Source organism: Heterodontus francisci, chromosome 34 (assembly GCF_036365525.1).
Source record: "Heterodontus francisci isolate sHetFra1 chromosome 34, sHetFra1.hap1, whole genome shotgun sequence".
Classification (NCBI taxonomy): domain Eukaryota; kingdom Metazoa; phylum Chordata; class Chondrichthyes; order Heterodontiformes; family Heterodontidae; genus Heterodontus; species Heterodontus francisci.
Genome location: NC_090404.1, coordinates 15,174,482 through 15,189,529, shown reverse-complemented (window position 1 = coordinate 15,189,529; position 15,048 = coordinate 15,174,482). Strand labels below are relative to the sequence as shown.

The 15,048-nt window shown below is 46.6% G+C and overlaps 1 protein-coding gene across 4 annotated transcripts in view; it reads left to right on the top strand.

Annotated features, from left to right (window-relative positions):
• parp2 (poly (ADP-ribose) polymerase 2) overlaps positions 1 to 15,048 on the top strand; it is a 59,797-nt gene that overhangs the window by 19,386 nt on the left and 25,363 nt on the right. For all 4 annotated transcript variants that reach the window (XM_068014440.1, XM_068014439.1, XM_068014442.1 and 1 more), the window contains exons 8-11: positions 7,698 to 7,748; positions 9,810 to 9,906; positions 10,536 to 10,611; positions 11,232 to 11,343. In XM_068014440.1, coding sequence (XP_067870541.1) covers positions 7,698 to 7,748; positions 9,810 to 9,906; positions 10,536 to 10,611; positions 11,232 to 11,343 — 336 coding nt within the window. The remainder of the gene's footprint in view (positions 1 to 7,697; positions 7,749 to 9,809; positions 9,907 to 10,535; positions 10,612 to 11,231; positions 11,344 to 15,048) is intronic.

Genomic DNA, 15,048 nt, shown 5'->3' with positions numbered 1-15,048 from the left:
GGCCATTCAGCCCCTCGTGTCTGTGCCGGCCCTCTAAGAACAACTTGGCTAGTTCCATTCCCCCGCGCTTTTCCCCATAGCCTTGCAAATCTTTTCAGATAATTATCCGGTTCTCTTTTGAAGGCTATGATTGAACCTGCCTCCACCACACTCTGAGGCAGTGCATTCCAGATCTTAACCACTCAGCTGTGTGAAAATGTTTGTCCTCATGTCACCTTTGTTTTTTTCATTTTAAATCCATGCCCTCTCGTTCTCGATGCTTCCCCCAGTGGGAACAGTTTCTCTCTATCTACTCTGTCCAGACCCCTCATGCTTTTTACTCCTTCTTTGGCCTCCTTATCTCGAGAGACAATGGATACGCGCCTGGAGGTGGTCAGTGGTTTGTGAAGCAGCGCCTGGAGTGGCTATAAAGGCCAATTCTAGAGTGACAGGCTCTTCCACAGGTGCTGCAGAGAAATTTGTTTGTCGGGGCTGTTGCACAGTTGGCTCTCCCCCATGATTTTGAACACCTCTATCAAATCTCCTCTCAGCCTTCTCTTCTCCAAGGAAAACAGTCCCAACTTCCATAATCTATCCACGAAACTGAAGTTCCTCATCCCTGGAACCATTCTCGTGAATCTTTTCTGCATCCCCTCTAAAGCCTTCACATCCTTCCTAAAGTGCGGTGCCCAGAACTGGACACAATACTCCAGTTGCAGCCGAATCGGTGTTTTATACAGGTTTATCACAACTTCCTTGTTTTCGTATGCTGTGCCTCTGTTTATAAAGCCCAGGATCCCCTTTGCTTCATTAACCACTTTCTCAACCCACCTTACCACCTTCAGTGATGTGTGCACGGATACCCCCAGGTCCCTCTGCTCCTGCAAGCCCCCACTTTCGAATTGTAGACTTTACAAGATATTACCTTTCCTTGTTCTTCCGATCAAAATGTATCACTTTACGTTTTTCTGCATTACATTTCATCCACCACTTGTCTGCCCATTCCACCAGCTGATCTAAGTCCTCTTGAAGTTTATCACTATCCTCCTCACAGTTCACAATACTTCCAAGTTTTGTGTCATCTGCAAATTTTGAAGCTCTGCCCTTTACATCCAAGTCTAGGTGATTAATATAGATCAAGAAAAGCAGTGGTCCTAGTACCGATCCCCGGGGAACCCCACTTGTATAGTCCCTCCAGTCCGAAATACAACCGTTCCCCACTACTCTCTGTTTCCTGTCACTCAGCCAACTTCGTACCCACGCTTCTGCTGTCCCTTTTATTCCAAAATAGTGCGGGGAGGTTAAAGGCATGCTTCAGCCGGTTAACCCACACCTGGAGAACTGTGAGCAGTTCTGGGTACCGCACCTTAGGAAGGATAGATTGGCCTTGGAGGGAGTGCAACGTAGATTTACCAGAATTGTACCGGGACTCCAAGGGTTAATTTGCGAGGAGAGATTGCACAAACCAGGGTTGTATTCCCTGGACTTTAGAATGTTTAAGGAATGAGTTGGTCAGAGTTTTCAAATAGTAAAGGAAACTGATGGGTGAGATAGGGAGAAACTATTTCTGCTGGTCGGGGAGTATCGGACTCGGGCGTAAAGTCTAAAAATTAGAGCCAGACCTTTCAGGAGTGGATAAAAGCAAAATACTGCGGATGCTGGAAATCCGGAATAAAAAGAGAAAGTGCTGGAAATACTCAGCAGGTCTGGCAGCATCTGTGGAGAGAGAAGCAGGGTTAGCGTTTTAGATCTGTGTTCTTCAGAACTGGCAAAGGTTAGAAATGTTAGAACAAAAGGTTAGAACAAAAGAACAAAGAACAGTACAGCACAGGAACAGGCCATTCGGCCCTCCAAGCCTGCGCCGATCTTGATGCCTGCCTAAACTAACACCTTCTGCACTTCTGGGGCCCATATCCCTCTATTCCCTTCCTATTCATGTATTTGTCAAGATGTCTCTTAAACGTCGCTATCGTATCTGTTTCCACCACCTCCCCTGGCAGCAAGTTCCAGGCACTCACCACCCACTGTGTAAAAAAACTTGCCTCGCACATCCCCTCTAAACTTTGCCCCTCACACCTTAAACCTATGTCCCCTAGTAACTGACTCTTCCACCCTGGGAAAAAGCTTCTGACTATCCACTCTGTCCATGCCGCTCATAACTTTGTAAAGCTCCATCATGTTGCCCCTCCACCTCCGTCGTTCCAGTGAAAACTGTCCGGGTTTTTCCAACCTCTCCTCATAGCTAATGCCCTCCAGACCAGGCAACATCCTGGTAAACCTCCTCTGTACCCTCTCCAAAGCCTCCACGTCCTTCTGGTAGTGTGGCGACCAGAATTGCACGCAATATTCTAAGTGTGGCCTAACTAAGGTTCTGTACAGCTGCAACATGACTTGCCAATTTTTATACTCTATGCCCCGGCCGATGAAGGCAAGCATGCCGTATGCCTTCTTGACCACCTTATCCACCTGCGTTGCCACTTTCAATGACCTGTGGACCTGTACGCCCAGATATCTCTGCCTGTCAATACTCCTAAGAGTTCTGCCATTTACTGTATACCTCCCACCTGCATTAGACCTTCTAAAATGCATTACCTCACATTTGTCCGGATTAAACTCCATCTGCCATTTCTCCGCCCAAGTCTCCAACCGATCTATATCCTGCTGTATCCTCTGACAATCCTCATCATTATCCGCAACTCCACCTTTGTGTCGTCCGCAAACTTACTAATCAGACCAGCTACATTATCCTCCAAATCATTTATATATACTACAAACAGCAAAGGTCCCAGCACTGATCCCTGCGGAACACCACTAGTCACATTCCTCCATTCAGAAAAACACCCATCCACTGATACCCTCTGTCTTCGATGACCGAGCCAGTTCTGTATCCATCTTGCCAGCTCACCTCTGATCCCGTGTGACTTCACCTTTTGTACCAGTCTGCCATGCGGGACCTTGTCAAAGGCTTTACTAAAGTCCATATAGATAACATCCACTGCCTTTCCTTCATCAATCATCTTCGTCACTTCCTCAAAAAACTCAATCAAATTAGTAAGACACAACCTCCCCTTCACAAAAACCATGCTGTCTCTCGCTAATAAGTTCGTTTGTTTCCAAATGGGAGTAAATCCTGTCCCGAATAATCCTCTCTAATAGTTTCCCTACCATTGACGTAAGTCTCACCGGCCTATAATTTCCTGGATTATCCTTGCCACCCTTCTTAAACAAAGGCACAACATTGGCTATTCTCCAGTCCTCTGGGACCTCACCTGTAGCCAATGAGGATGCAAAGATTTCTGTCAAGGCCCTAGCAATTTCTTCCCTTGCCTCCCTCAGTATTCTAGGGTAGATCCCATCAGGCCCTGGGGACGTATCTACCTTAATGCTTTGCAAGACACCCAACACCTCCTCCTTTTTGATAATGAGATGACTGAGACTATCTGCACTCCCTTCCCTAGGCTCATCATCCATCAAGTCCTTCTCTTTGGTGAATACTGATGCAAAGTACTCATTTAGCACCTCGCCCATTTCCTCTGGCTCCACACATAGATTCCCATCTCTGTCCTTGAGTGGGCCAACCCTTTCCCCGGTTACCCTCTTGCTCTTTATATATGTATAAAAAGCCTTGGGATTTTCCTTAATCCTGTTTGCCAATGACTTTTCATGACCCCTTTTAGCCCTCCTAACTCCTTGCTTAAGTTCCTTCCTACTGTCTTTATATTCCTCAAGTGCTTCATCTGTTCCTAGCCTTCCAGCCCTTACAAATGCTTCCTTTTTCTTTTTGACGAGGCTCACAATATCCCGTGTTATCCAAGCTTCCCGAAACTTGCCAAACCTGTCTTTCTTCCTCACAGGAACATGCTGGTCCTGGATTCTAATCAGTTGACGTTTGAAAGACTCCCACATGTCAGATGTTGATTTACCCTCAAACAGTTGCCCCCCCCCATCTAAATTCTTCAGTTCCTGCCTAATATTGTTATAATTAGCCTTCCCCCAATTTAGCAACTTCACCCGAGGACTACTCTTATCCTTATCCACAAGTACCTTAAAACTTATGGAATTATGGTCACTGCTCCCGAAATGCTCCCCCACTGAAACTTCGACCACCTGGCCGGGCTCATTCCCCAATACCAGGTCCAGAATGGCCCCATCCCTAGTTGGACTCTCTACATACTGTTTCAAGAAGCCCTCCTGGATGCTCCTCACAAATTCTGCCCCATCCAAGCCCCTAGCACTAAGTGAGTCCCAGTCAATATTGGGGAAGTTAAAATCACCCACCACCACAATCCTGTTACCTTTACATCTTTCCAAAATCTGTCTACATATCTGCTCCTCTACCTCCCGCTGGCTGTTGGGCGGCCTGTAGTAAACCCCCAACATCGTGACTGCACCCTTCCTATTCCTGAGCTCCACTCATATTGCCTCGCTGCATGACCCCTCTGAGGTGTCCTCCCGCAGTATAGCTGTGATCTTCTCCTTAACCAGTAATGCAACTCCCCCACCCCTTTTACATCCCCCTCTATCCCGCCTGAAGCTTCTAAAGCCTGGAACATTTAGCTGCCAATCCTGCCCTTCCCTCAACCAAGTCTCTGTAATAGCAACAACATCATATTTCCAAGTACTAATCCAAGCTCTAAGTTCATCTGCCTTACCTGTTATACCGCTCGCATTGAAACAAATGCTCTTCAGACCACCAGTCCCGCTGTGCTCAGCAACATCTCCCTGCCTGCTCTTCCTCTTAGTCCTACTGGCCTTATTTACTCTGTCCTCTTCATCGGACCTAATAGGTTTGAAACAAGTGAGGGGGGATGAGAAGAAAAGGGAAGGTGTGTGATAGGGCAGAGGGCTGGAGAGATTAAATAACAAAGCTGTTACGGGGCAAAGGCAAAGAGAATGCTGATAGCTGTATTAAAAGATAAAGCGTTAGTCCAGAGAGAGTGTTGATGACAGAATAACGAGCAGCTTCGTCCAAAAGCAAAGACCTGAAATACACGTTTTAGACAGGCCCATGGTTCAAAAATAAAATAAAATTCGATAAAGTAAAAGTAAATTAAAGACCTGAAATACACGTTTAAGACAGGCCCATGGCTCAAAAATAAAATAAAATTCAATAAAGTAAAAGTCAATTTAAAAAAGGCCAGTCATGCTCTGAAATCATTGAACTCAACGTTGAGTCCTGAAGGCTGTAGAGTGCCTAATCGGAAGATGAGGTCATGCTCCTCGAGCTTGCGTTGAGCTTCAGTGGAACCCTGCAGCAGGACAGGGACAGAAATGTGGGCATGAGAGCAGTGGGTGGGTGGGGGGGGGGTGGTGGGTGTTGTTGAAATGGCAAGCAACCGGAAGCTCGGGGTCGTGCTTGCGGACCGAGCGGAGGTGTTCTGCAAAGCGGTCGGTCTGCGTGTGCTCAGGAGTGAAATTAGGAAACGCTTCTGCGCGCAAAAGGAGGTTGGAATTCTCTTCCGCAAACGGCAATTGATACTCAATCCGTTGTTAATTTTAAATCTGAGATTGATTGGATTTTGTAAACCAAAGGGCAAAGGCGGATATATGGAGTTAGGTCGCCGATCAGTCATGACCTCGTTGAATGGGAGGAACAGGCTCGAGGGGCTGAATGGCCTCCTCCTGTTCCTATACATACGAATTAGGAGCAGGAGCTGGGCCATTCGGCCCCTCGGGCCTGATCCGCCGCTTGATAAGATCGTGGCTCATCTGATTGTGGCTTCAACTCTACTTTCCCGCCTACCCGTTATAACCTTTGACTCCCTTGTCAGTCAAGAATCTATCTAACTCGGCCTTAAAATTATTCTCTGGGGAAGAGAATTCCACAGATTAACCATCCTCTGGGAGAAAACATTTCTCTCCTTATCTCTGCCTAGTCTTCCCTAGTTCTCGTCTCTCCCATAAGGGGGGAGCATCCTTTCAGTATCCACCCTGTAAAGACCGCTCAATAAGATCACCCCTCATTCTTCTAAACTCCAAGGGATACAGGCCCAACCTTTCCTCATGAGATTAACCCCCCCCCACCTCCCCTCCTCCCCCACCATCCCAGGAATCAGTCGAGTGAACCTCCTCTGAACTGTTAATGCAATTATATCCTTTCTTCAGAAAGGAGACCAAAACTGTACTCAGTACTCCAGATGTGGTCTCACCAACGCCCTGTACAGCTGTAGCAAAACTTCCCTACTTTTATACTCGATTTCCCCTTGCAGCAAACAACAGCGTTCCATTTGCCTTCCTAATCACTTGCTGTACCTACATGCTAACTTTTTGTGAATCAGGTACCAGGACGCCCAGATCCCTCTGGACCACTGAGTTCTGCAATCTCGCCCCATTTAGTTAATATACTGCTTTTCTATTCTTCCTGCCGAGGTGAACATTATACTCCATCTGGCAAATATGTGCCCACTCACTTAACCTATTTATATCCTTTTGCAGACTTCATGTATCCTCTTCACAATTTACTTTCCTACCTATCTTTGTGCCATCAGCAAATTTAGCAACCATACCTTCAGTCCCTTCATCCAAGTCATTGATATAGATTGTAAATAGTCGAGGCCCCAGCACTGATCCCTGTGACAATCCACTAGTTTCTGCTTTCCAACCTGAAAATGACCCATTTATCCCTACTGTCTGCTTCCTATTAACTAACCAATCCTCTATCCATGCTAATACGTTGCCCCCTGCACCTTGAGCTCTTATTTTGAATAGTAATCTTTGAGGTGGCAATTTATCAAATGCCTTTTGGAAATCCAGGTTACACCCTTTGTCCACCCTGCTTTGTTGCTTTCTCAAAGAACTCTTATAAATTAGTCAAACACGATTTCCCCTTCACAAAGCCATGTTGACTCTGCCAGATTGAATTAAGATTTTTTTTAAGTGCCCTGCTATAAGCTTGTTAATAATGGATTCTAGCATTTTCCCAACGACAGCTGTTAGACGAACTGGGCCTGTAGTTTCCTGCTTTCTGTCTCCTTCCTTTCTTGAATGGAGGAGTTACATTCGTTATTTTCCAATCTGTTGGGACCTTTCCAGAATCTCGGGCATCTATTAACCCAGCAGCCGCTTCTTTGAGGACCCTGGGATGTAGACCATCATGTCCTGGGGACTTGTCAGCCTTTAGCTCTGGTAGTTTTCTCAGTGCCCTTTCCCTGGTGGTTGTAATTGTTTTAAGTTCCTCCCTCCCTTTCACCTCACAATTTACAAGTATTTCTGGGATTTTTTTTCCGCCATTTCCTTATTTCCCATTATTAATTCCCCAGTCTCGCCCACTAAGGAACCAACACTGACTTTAGTTACTGTTTTCCTTTTTAAAAACTTCTTACTGTCTGTTTTTATATTTCTAGCTAGCTTCCATTAGTACTCTTAATTTCTCCCTTTTTTAAAAGTCGCTGGTTTTTAAACTCTGTACAATCTTCTGAACTGCCTCTAATCTTCCTGGAATTGTACGCCTTTTCTTTCAATTTGATACTGCCTTTAACTTCCTTGTGGTCCTACCCTGTCTGTAGATCACTCAACCTCATTACCTCCTTCCCCCATTGCTCTCAGGAGCCAGCTCATTGACCGTGTACATATGGTGCCTCACTCTCCTGCTTCCCCATTTCTCTCCTGCTCCACTATTCTGAATCCTCTTTTTTATAAAGGTGCTTTGCGACACCTCTCTGTATTAGCGGTGCTTGTTAGAGGCGGAGCTTGTAACTTCTTCTTTGCTTCTCCTGCAGGCGCACGTGTACTGCGAAGGGGACGATGTGTACGACACGCTCCTAAACCAGGTAGGTGCAATGCAGTGGCTCAGGTTGGTACCCTCGCGGACCTCCCCTCCCCTGTGGCGTTGCTCGTAGTCAGTCGTGGCTCGGCTGCTCTTGCTCTCCCCTCTGAATCATAAGCTCAAGGATTCCCGTCCCCACTCCTGAAACTCCATAGTCCGGGGCCGGCACGGCTTGGCGCCAATACCGAGGGAGCGCTGCCCCGTTGGAGGTGCCGTCTTGCAGGTGAAACATTAAACCAGCGGCCCGGTCTGCTGTCCAAGGTGGAGGTGAAAGACCCCGCAGCCGCCATTGGAAGAGAAGCTGACGGGACATATTGAGAGAGTGGTTAGTAGTGCATGTGGAATCTGGGGCTTCATAAATGGAGGCATTGAGTACAAAAGCAGGGAGGTTATGCTGAACTTTTATAATGCTCTGGTTCGGCCCCCAGCTGGAGTATTGTGTCTGGTTCTGGTCACCACGCTTTAGGAAGGATGTGAGGGTTCTTGAGAGGGTGCAGAGGAGATTTACCAGAACGGTTCCAGGGATGGGGGATTTTAGTTCCAAGGTTAGGTTGGAGAAGTGCTGGGGTTGTTCTCCCTGGAGCAGAGATTGAGGGGAGATTTGATAGAGGTGTACAAGATTATGACAGGCTGAGATAAGCTAGACGAGGAAAAACTGTTAACTGACCGTAGAAGGACTAGGGAACGCAGATTTAAGGTTTTGGGCAAGAGATACAAGGGGAATATGAGGAAGAACTTTTTTACGCAGCAAGTGGTAATGACGGGAACTTGCTGACTACGAGGGTGTTGGAAGTGGAGACGAGACGATCAATGATTTCAAAAGGAAATTGGGTGGGCTCATGCAGGAAACAAACTTGCAGGGCTGCAGATTAGGGAGTGGGACTGACTGGATTGCCCCGCGGAGAGCCGGCACGGACTCGATGGGCTGAGTGGCACTCCTCCTGTGCCCTAAGTGACTCTGTGACTCTTAAGATCGGAGGGGAGGATGCCTTGGAGAACGAGGTGCCTTCGCTGCGGGCTTGGAGGGGTGGGGGACAGTTTGTGGCCCACGGAGGACCCCCCTGCTGGGAACCAATCCACCCCCACCCCCCCCCCCCCCCCCCCCGGGGACCCACCTCCCCCTGGACTGAAGGCTGCACCCACTCCCCCCCCCCCCCCCCCCCACTCTCCGGGTCCTTCCGGACTGGCCCCGGTGACCCCGCATCACCTACCTCTGTTCTGGGGTTCCAATTGCAGACCTGGGTCTGAGGACTCTGCAGTACCGGCAGTGGCCACTTCTCCCAGGTGGTGCTGCTGAGCTGCCGGCCCTGTGGTTGGCCTTCAGCTCTTCGGGGGCTTGACCAGATCATTTGTCTTGTGGCACAGAAGGAGGCCATTTGGCCCATCGAGTCCGCACCCGCTCTCTGCAAGAGCTAGTCAGCTCGTCCTGCTGCCTCTCCACCCCCACCCTTTTCCCCTGTAGCCCTGCAAATTGTTTCTTAAATCTCCAGGTTCTTATCCAATTCCCCTTTAAAAGTCTCGATTGAGGCTGCCTCCACCGCACTGTCGGGAAGTGCATTCCAGATCCCAACCACTCGCTGCGTGAAAATGCTTCTCCTCCTGTCGCCGTTGCTTCTTTTGCCAATCCACCGAATATGGCTCTCGAGCGTTCCACCCAAGGCAACAGTGTCTCTCGATCAAGGGATAACTATTGGCCCCAGGAAACTGGGGAGAACTGCCCCCTCCCGTCTTAAATGAAGGAGGTGGTGGGGGCAGAGAGGGAGAGGTGCAGGGAGGGAATTCCAGAGCTCGGGGCCCAGGCGGCTGAAGGCACGGCCGCCAATGGTGGAACGATTAAAATCGGGGGATGCACGAGAGGCCGGAGTTAGAGGAGGGCGGAGATCTCGGAGGGTTATGGGGGCTGGAGGAGGTTACAGAGATAGGGAGGGATTTGAAAACCAGGATGAGAATTTTAAAGTGGAGCTGTTGGTGGTCTGGGAGCCAAGGCTGGTCAACACGCACCAGGTGATGGGTTAAAGCTAGACCAATGCACCAGTTATTCTGTACTCTAAACTTCCTCCAACAGACAAACCTGCAGTATAATAACAACAAGTACTACATCATTCAGCTACTGGAGGATGATGCCAAGAGAAATTTCAGTGTCTGGATGCGCTGGGGCAGAGGTGAGCACTCTGCATTCCGATGTTCATCACTTTATAAATTTAAGTCAGGTTTTAATGCAGAACTGAGTGGATAACTGCTTGGCCCGGGGTAGCACTGATCTCCACACACAGCAGCATGGTCTCAGGGTCCATTACCCAGTCTCGCTGAGTTTGAGGTGTAAAATATTAAGTGGGACAGAGGGGGTTAAGGAGGGTCCCGATCGAGGGTGTAAAATATTAAATGGGACAGAGGGGGTTAAGAAGGGTCCCGATCGAGGGTGTGAAATATTAAATGGGACAGAGGGGGTTAAGGAGGGTCCCGATCGAGGGTGTGAAATATTAAATGGGACAGAGGGGGTTAAGGAGGGTCCCGATCGAGGGTGTAAAATATTAAATGGGACAGAGGGGGTTAAGGAGGGTCCCGATCGAGGGTGTAAAATATTAAATGGGACAGAGGGGGTGAAGAAGGGATTCGATCGAGGGTGTAAAATATTAAATGGGACAGAGGGGGTGAAGAAGGGATTCGATCGAGGGTATAAAATATTAAATGGGACAGAGGAGGTTAAGGGGGAATGTGAGTTGGCGCACTGGCATTGTGATCGGAATCCGCGTTCTCGGCGTGATATTTTCTCACCTTGTTTCCCTTTCAGTGGGGAAGGTCGGACAGAACAATCTGATCTTGTGTGGAACTGATCTGAATAAAGCCAAGGATGTCTTTCAGAAAAAGTAGGTGAAGCAAAGTTGCTTTTGATGGTCTTTAAAGAGCAGAGAAAAATGCAGTCACGCTCCCGCCTCGATGCTTACTGTAACCTTCATGGATTCTTCTGCACATAAACACCATACACTCAGTTCAGGTACAGAATGGACCTCCCTCCTCATTGTCCCATCAAACACTCCCAGGACAGGTACAGCACGGGGGTTAGATACAGAGTAAAGCTCCCTCTACACTGTCCCCATCACACACTCCCAGGACAGGTACAGCACGGGGGTTAGATACAGAGTAAAGCTCCCTCTACACTGTCCCCATCACACACTCCCAGGACAGGTACAGCACGGGTTAGATACAGAGTAAAGCTCCCTCTACACTGTCCCCATCAAACACTCCCAGGACAGGTACAGCACGGGGGTTAGATACAGAGTAAAGCTCCCTCTACACTGTCCCAGTTGTTACTGCACGGCAGGCTTCCAATCGAATATTCCTTTGGCAGAGTTTGTTCTCAACAGCTCATCGAGAGGCCTGTATTAGCCATTCGGCTGCTCACGTGGATGTGGGAGGCTGGAACACTGGGTTGCGTCCGCTGAGCACTGCACCGGCTAAATTGTTCCCCCCATTCTGTCCCTCCCAGGTTTTTCGACAAGACGAAGAACGATTGGTCCCTGAGAGCGTCTTTTGAGAAAGTTCCAGGAAAGTACGATGTGTTGAGTCGGGACTACAGTGGGGACGCACCTGCGGAGAAGGTGAGTGGGCACCGGGTTTGTTCCTCTCCATCATTGTGTCAGTGCTCTTGTGCAGTGGTCTCCACATACCCTAATATATTTAGGGTCCTGTGTCTGCGTACATTTTTGTCACATTTTGTGTCACCTTGCAGAATGCCACTGCACAGAGGGAGGACATTCAGCCCAGCATGCTTGTGCTGGCTCTTTGGAAGGGAGATTCCGTCTTCACCCCGTCCTCCCCTGTTTTACTTTCCCCATAATGCTGCAAATGTTTCTTTTGCAAGTGTTTATCCAATTGCCTTTTGTTGTGAAAACGCTTCCATTTTTTTTGTTCAATATAATTTTTGACGACTCGTATTTAAGTTGTGGAAATGGATTCATTTTGGAAGGTTAAAGGTTAAAGGACTTTGCTTTGTTGATGAAAGTTCACTGAAAGGACGCTTGCGATGTGTTTGAAGACAATCTTTACTGGATATCACATGCCTTAAGATAAATAAAGAGCAGAAACCTTGGTGACTTGGGGGAGATGTTTACGGAGAAGTGACATGTCAAGATTTATGAGGGTCAGGAATTGATTTCGCTTGTGAGATATGGTTTTGGTTCAGCTGGGGGTGTGGACAGTTTTGAAAAGCAGTTGATTTTGTATCCTGCTGGAAAGAAACCCCCAGCTCATCTTTCCTGCACCTCTCGAAGAGACCCTGAGAAGTCCAGTGTGTCACTCCTCTTTCTCTACCTCTTCGAAAAAGCCCTGTGAATCCAGAATGCGATAACTGAAACTCCTGATGCCACTATTTCTTGACGTCTCCGGAACAAACTGCTTTTGAAAGGATCCCAGTGACTCGTCTCTGTGTGCCCGGATGCCAGCCCAAAAGGGAAAACTGACATCCTTCTATATATTTTATTCAAGAATTAGCAAGCGTTTGGCCAAAGTAGTCCTTTTTTGTCTGTTTTTTTGTATAAGAGCTCTGCAGAGAAAATTTATTTATTTTTCTTTAACGTGTGTGTGTCGGGTATTTAAAAAGGGAACTTTCATATTTCAATCTGTGCGTTAATGCTTTGCTTCTTTACTGGATAAGTCTTGTTTTATAATAAACTGATAATTTTGTTATTACGGAAACCTGGTTGGTGCATTTTATTCAGCGATAAAGAATAGAGTATATGATTGATCGTATCGGTAACTGGGTAAACATTTAAATATATGTTGTGACCTGTGGAGAAGTGGAACTACAAAAGACAGTGCCCTCCTCCCACCTCGGTTGTAACACTTCTGAAAATTACTATTGAATCTGCTTCCAACACCCTGTGCATTCCAGATCATAACTCGTGGCCTGAACTCCCTCTAAGCAGCGCGAGTGCGCAGCCGTGTGGCCATCTTAAAGGGACCCTGCAGCAGAACAAATGGGTGGTGCAGAACAAATGGGTGGCACACAACAAACAAAAGTTAGAAGGAATAAAAACAAGAAATGTTGGAAATACTCAGCAGGTCTGGCAGCATCTGTGGAGAGAGAAGCAGAGTTAACGTTTCATGTCAGTGACCCTTCTTCAGAACTGGCAAATATTAGAAATGTAAAAGGTTATAAGCAAGTAAAGCGGGAGTGGGGCAAGAGCTAACGAAGGAGAAGGTGTAGTTAGGACAAGGTCACAGAATAGCTGACCAGAAGGTCATGGAGCAAAGATATGTTAATGGTGTGTTGAAAGACAAAGCATTAGTACAGATAGGGTGTTAACGGTCTGAACATTGAACAGCCGCAAGTACAAACATGAAAAAAACAGTGGGTAAGCAAACTGAACAAACTAAGATGAAATAAAATAAACACAAAAGAATATATATTTAAAAAAAAAAGAGGAAAAAGAAAAAATAACTAAAAATAAAAGTAAAATGTGGGGCCCGTCATGCTCTGAAATTATTGAACTCCGTGTTCAGTCCAGCAGGCTGTAGTGTGCCTAATCGGTAAATGAGATGATGTTCCTCGAGCTTGCGTTGATGTCCACTGGAACACTGCAGCAAGCCCAGGACAGAGATGTGAGCATGAGAGTAGGGGGGAGTGTTGAAATGGCAAGCAACCGGAAGCTCGGGGTCCTGCTTTTGGACTGAGCGGAGGTGTTCTGCAAAGTGGTCACCCAGTCTGCGTTTGGTCTCTCCAATGTAGAGGAGACCACATTGTGAGCAGTCCGTTAACACCCTATCTGTACAAATGCTTTGTCTTTCAACATACCATTAACATATCTTTGCTCCATGACCTTCTGGTCAGCTATTCTGTGACCTTATCCTATCAACACCTTCTCCTTTGTTATCTCTTGCCCCACCCCTGCTTTACTTGCTTATAACCTTTTACATTTCTAATATTTGCCAGTTCTGAAGAAGGGTCACTGACCTGAAACGTTCACTCTGCTTCTCTCTCCACAGATGCTGCCAGACTTGCTGAGTATTTCCAACATTTCTTGTTTTTATTTCAGATTTCCAGCATCCGCAGTATTTTGCTTTTAAAAGTTAGAAGGAACTTGGCTCTCTGCGTTTCAAAAAAATCTCCTCATCTCTCCTCTTGGTTCTTTTGCCAGTTACCTTAAATTTGTGTCCTCTGGTCACTGACCCTCCTGCCACTTTCTCATTATCTACTTTGTCAAAACCCCTCATCATGTTGAACACCTCTATCAAATCTCCTCTGAGCCTTCTCTGCTGTAAGGAGGATGTTCCCAGCTTCTCCAATCCCTCCACGTAATTGAAATTCCTCATTCCTGCTACCATTTTTATATATCTCTTTTGCTCTCTCCAATAAGAATTTTTTTTCATTTTAAGTTCCTATATCCATATTTATTATAGAAAATTGCCTATGTAAACATGTCACGTTTGCAATTTGTCAGTGGTGGCGCTGCAGCATCTCAGCATTGTGTCGCCCATCTCCACTGCCATAAATGCGCTCCTGTCAGGTCACCTGCTTTTTCTCAGATTGCTGTTTTGCTACTTTATTAAGTAATATTGATACGAGAGTGCTTCTTGTAAAATATGTTTTTAAGGACTTATAGTTGAATTATGCACATTGATAATCTGGAAGCTTGAAGAGATGCTGAACTTTGTGGGGTTTTTTCTGAAAGAGGTCACCAGAAGGCTTCCTGGACTTGGCTTGTAAATAAACCTTTACTGGAAGGCACCTGTTGTCAGAGAAAATATCAGCAGGGAGCTTGTAGTTTTGACTTGGAGAAGATGTTTACAGAGAAGTGACAGGACAAGATTTATCGCGGTCAAGAGGCTTGACTTCTGGAATGTTTTTGGTTTCAGTTTGAATTGTTACAAAAGGTTTTTGCCTGCCAAGAAAACCCAGCTCATCTCTTTTTCTCTCTCTTGGAAAGAAACCCTGCATATGTGTCAGTCTCCTCTTTCCTCTTATTTGTGATGAAACCCTGCATATCGAATGTGTGGGAGCTGAAACCCCCTTGTTGCCGCAGTTCTGCTGTAAGGCCAATCTGAAACCTCTAAGTTGTATTTCTTGGAAAGTCTACCCAAACTGATCTTCAACATCACCTGGAAAGAACTGTTCTAGGAAGATTCTAGTGACATTCGTCTATACGCATTTGGGACGCCGAACCAAAACAAAGGACATCTTTCCATATCTTTTTTTTCTTCACGAATGAGCAACTATTCAGCCTAAGTGTGTTTTTGTCTTTTTTTTTTGTAACAGAGCTCTAAAACCAAAATCCCTTTTATTTTTCCAATGAACTGATGTGTGT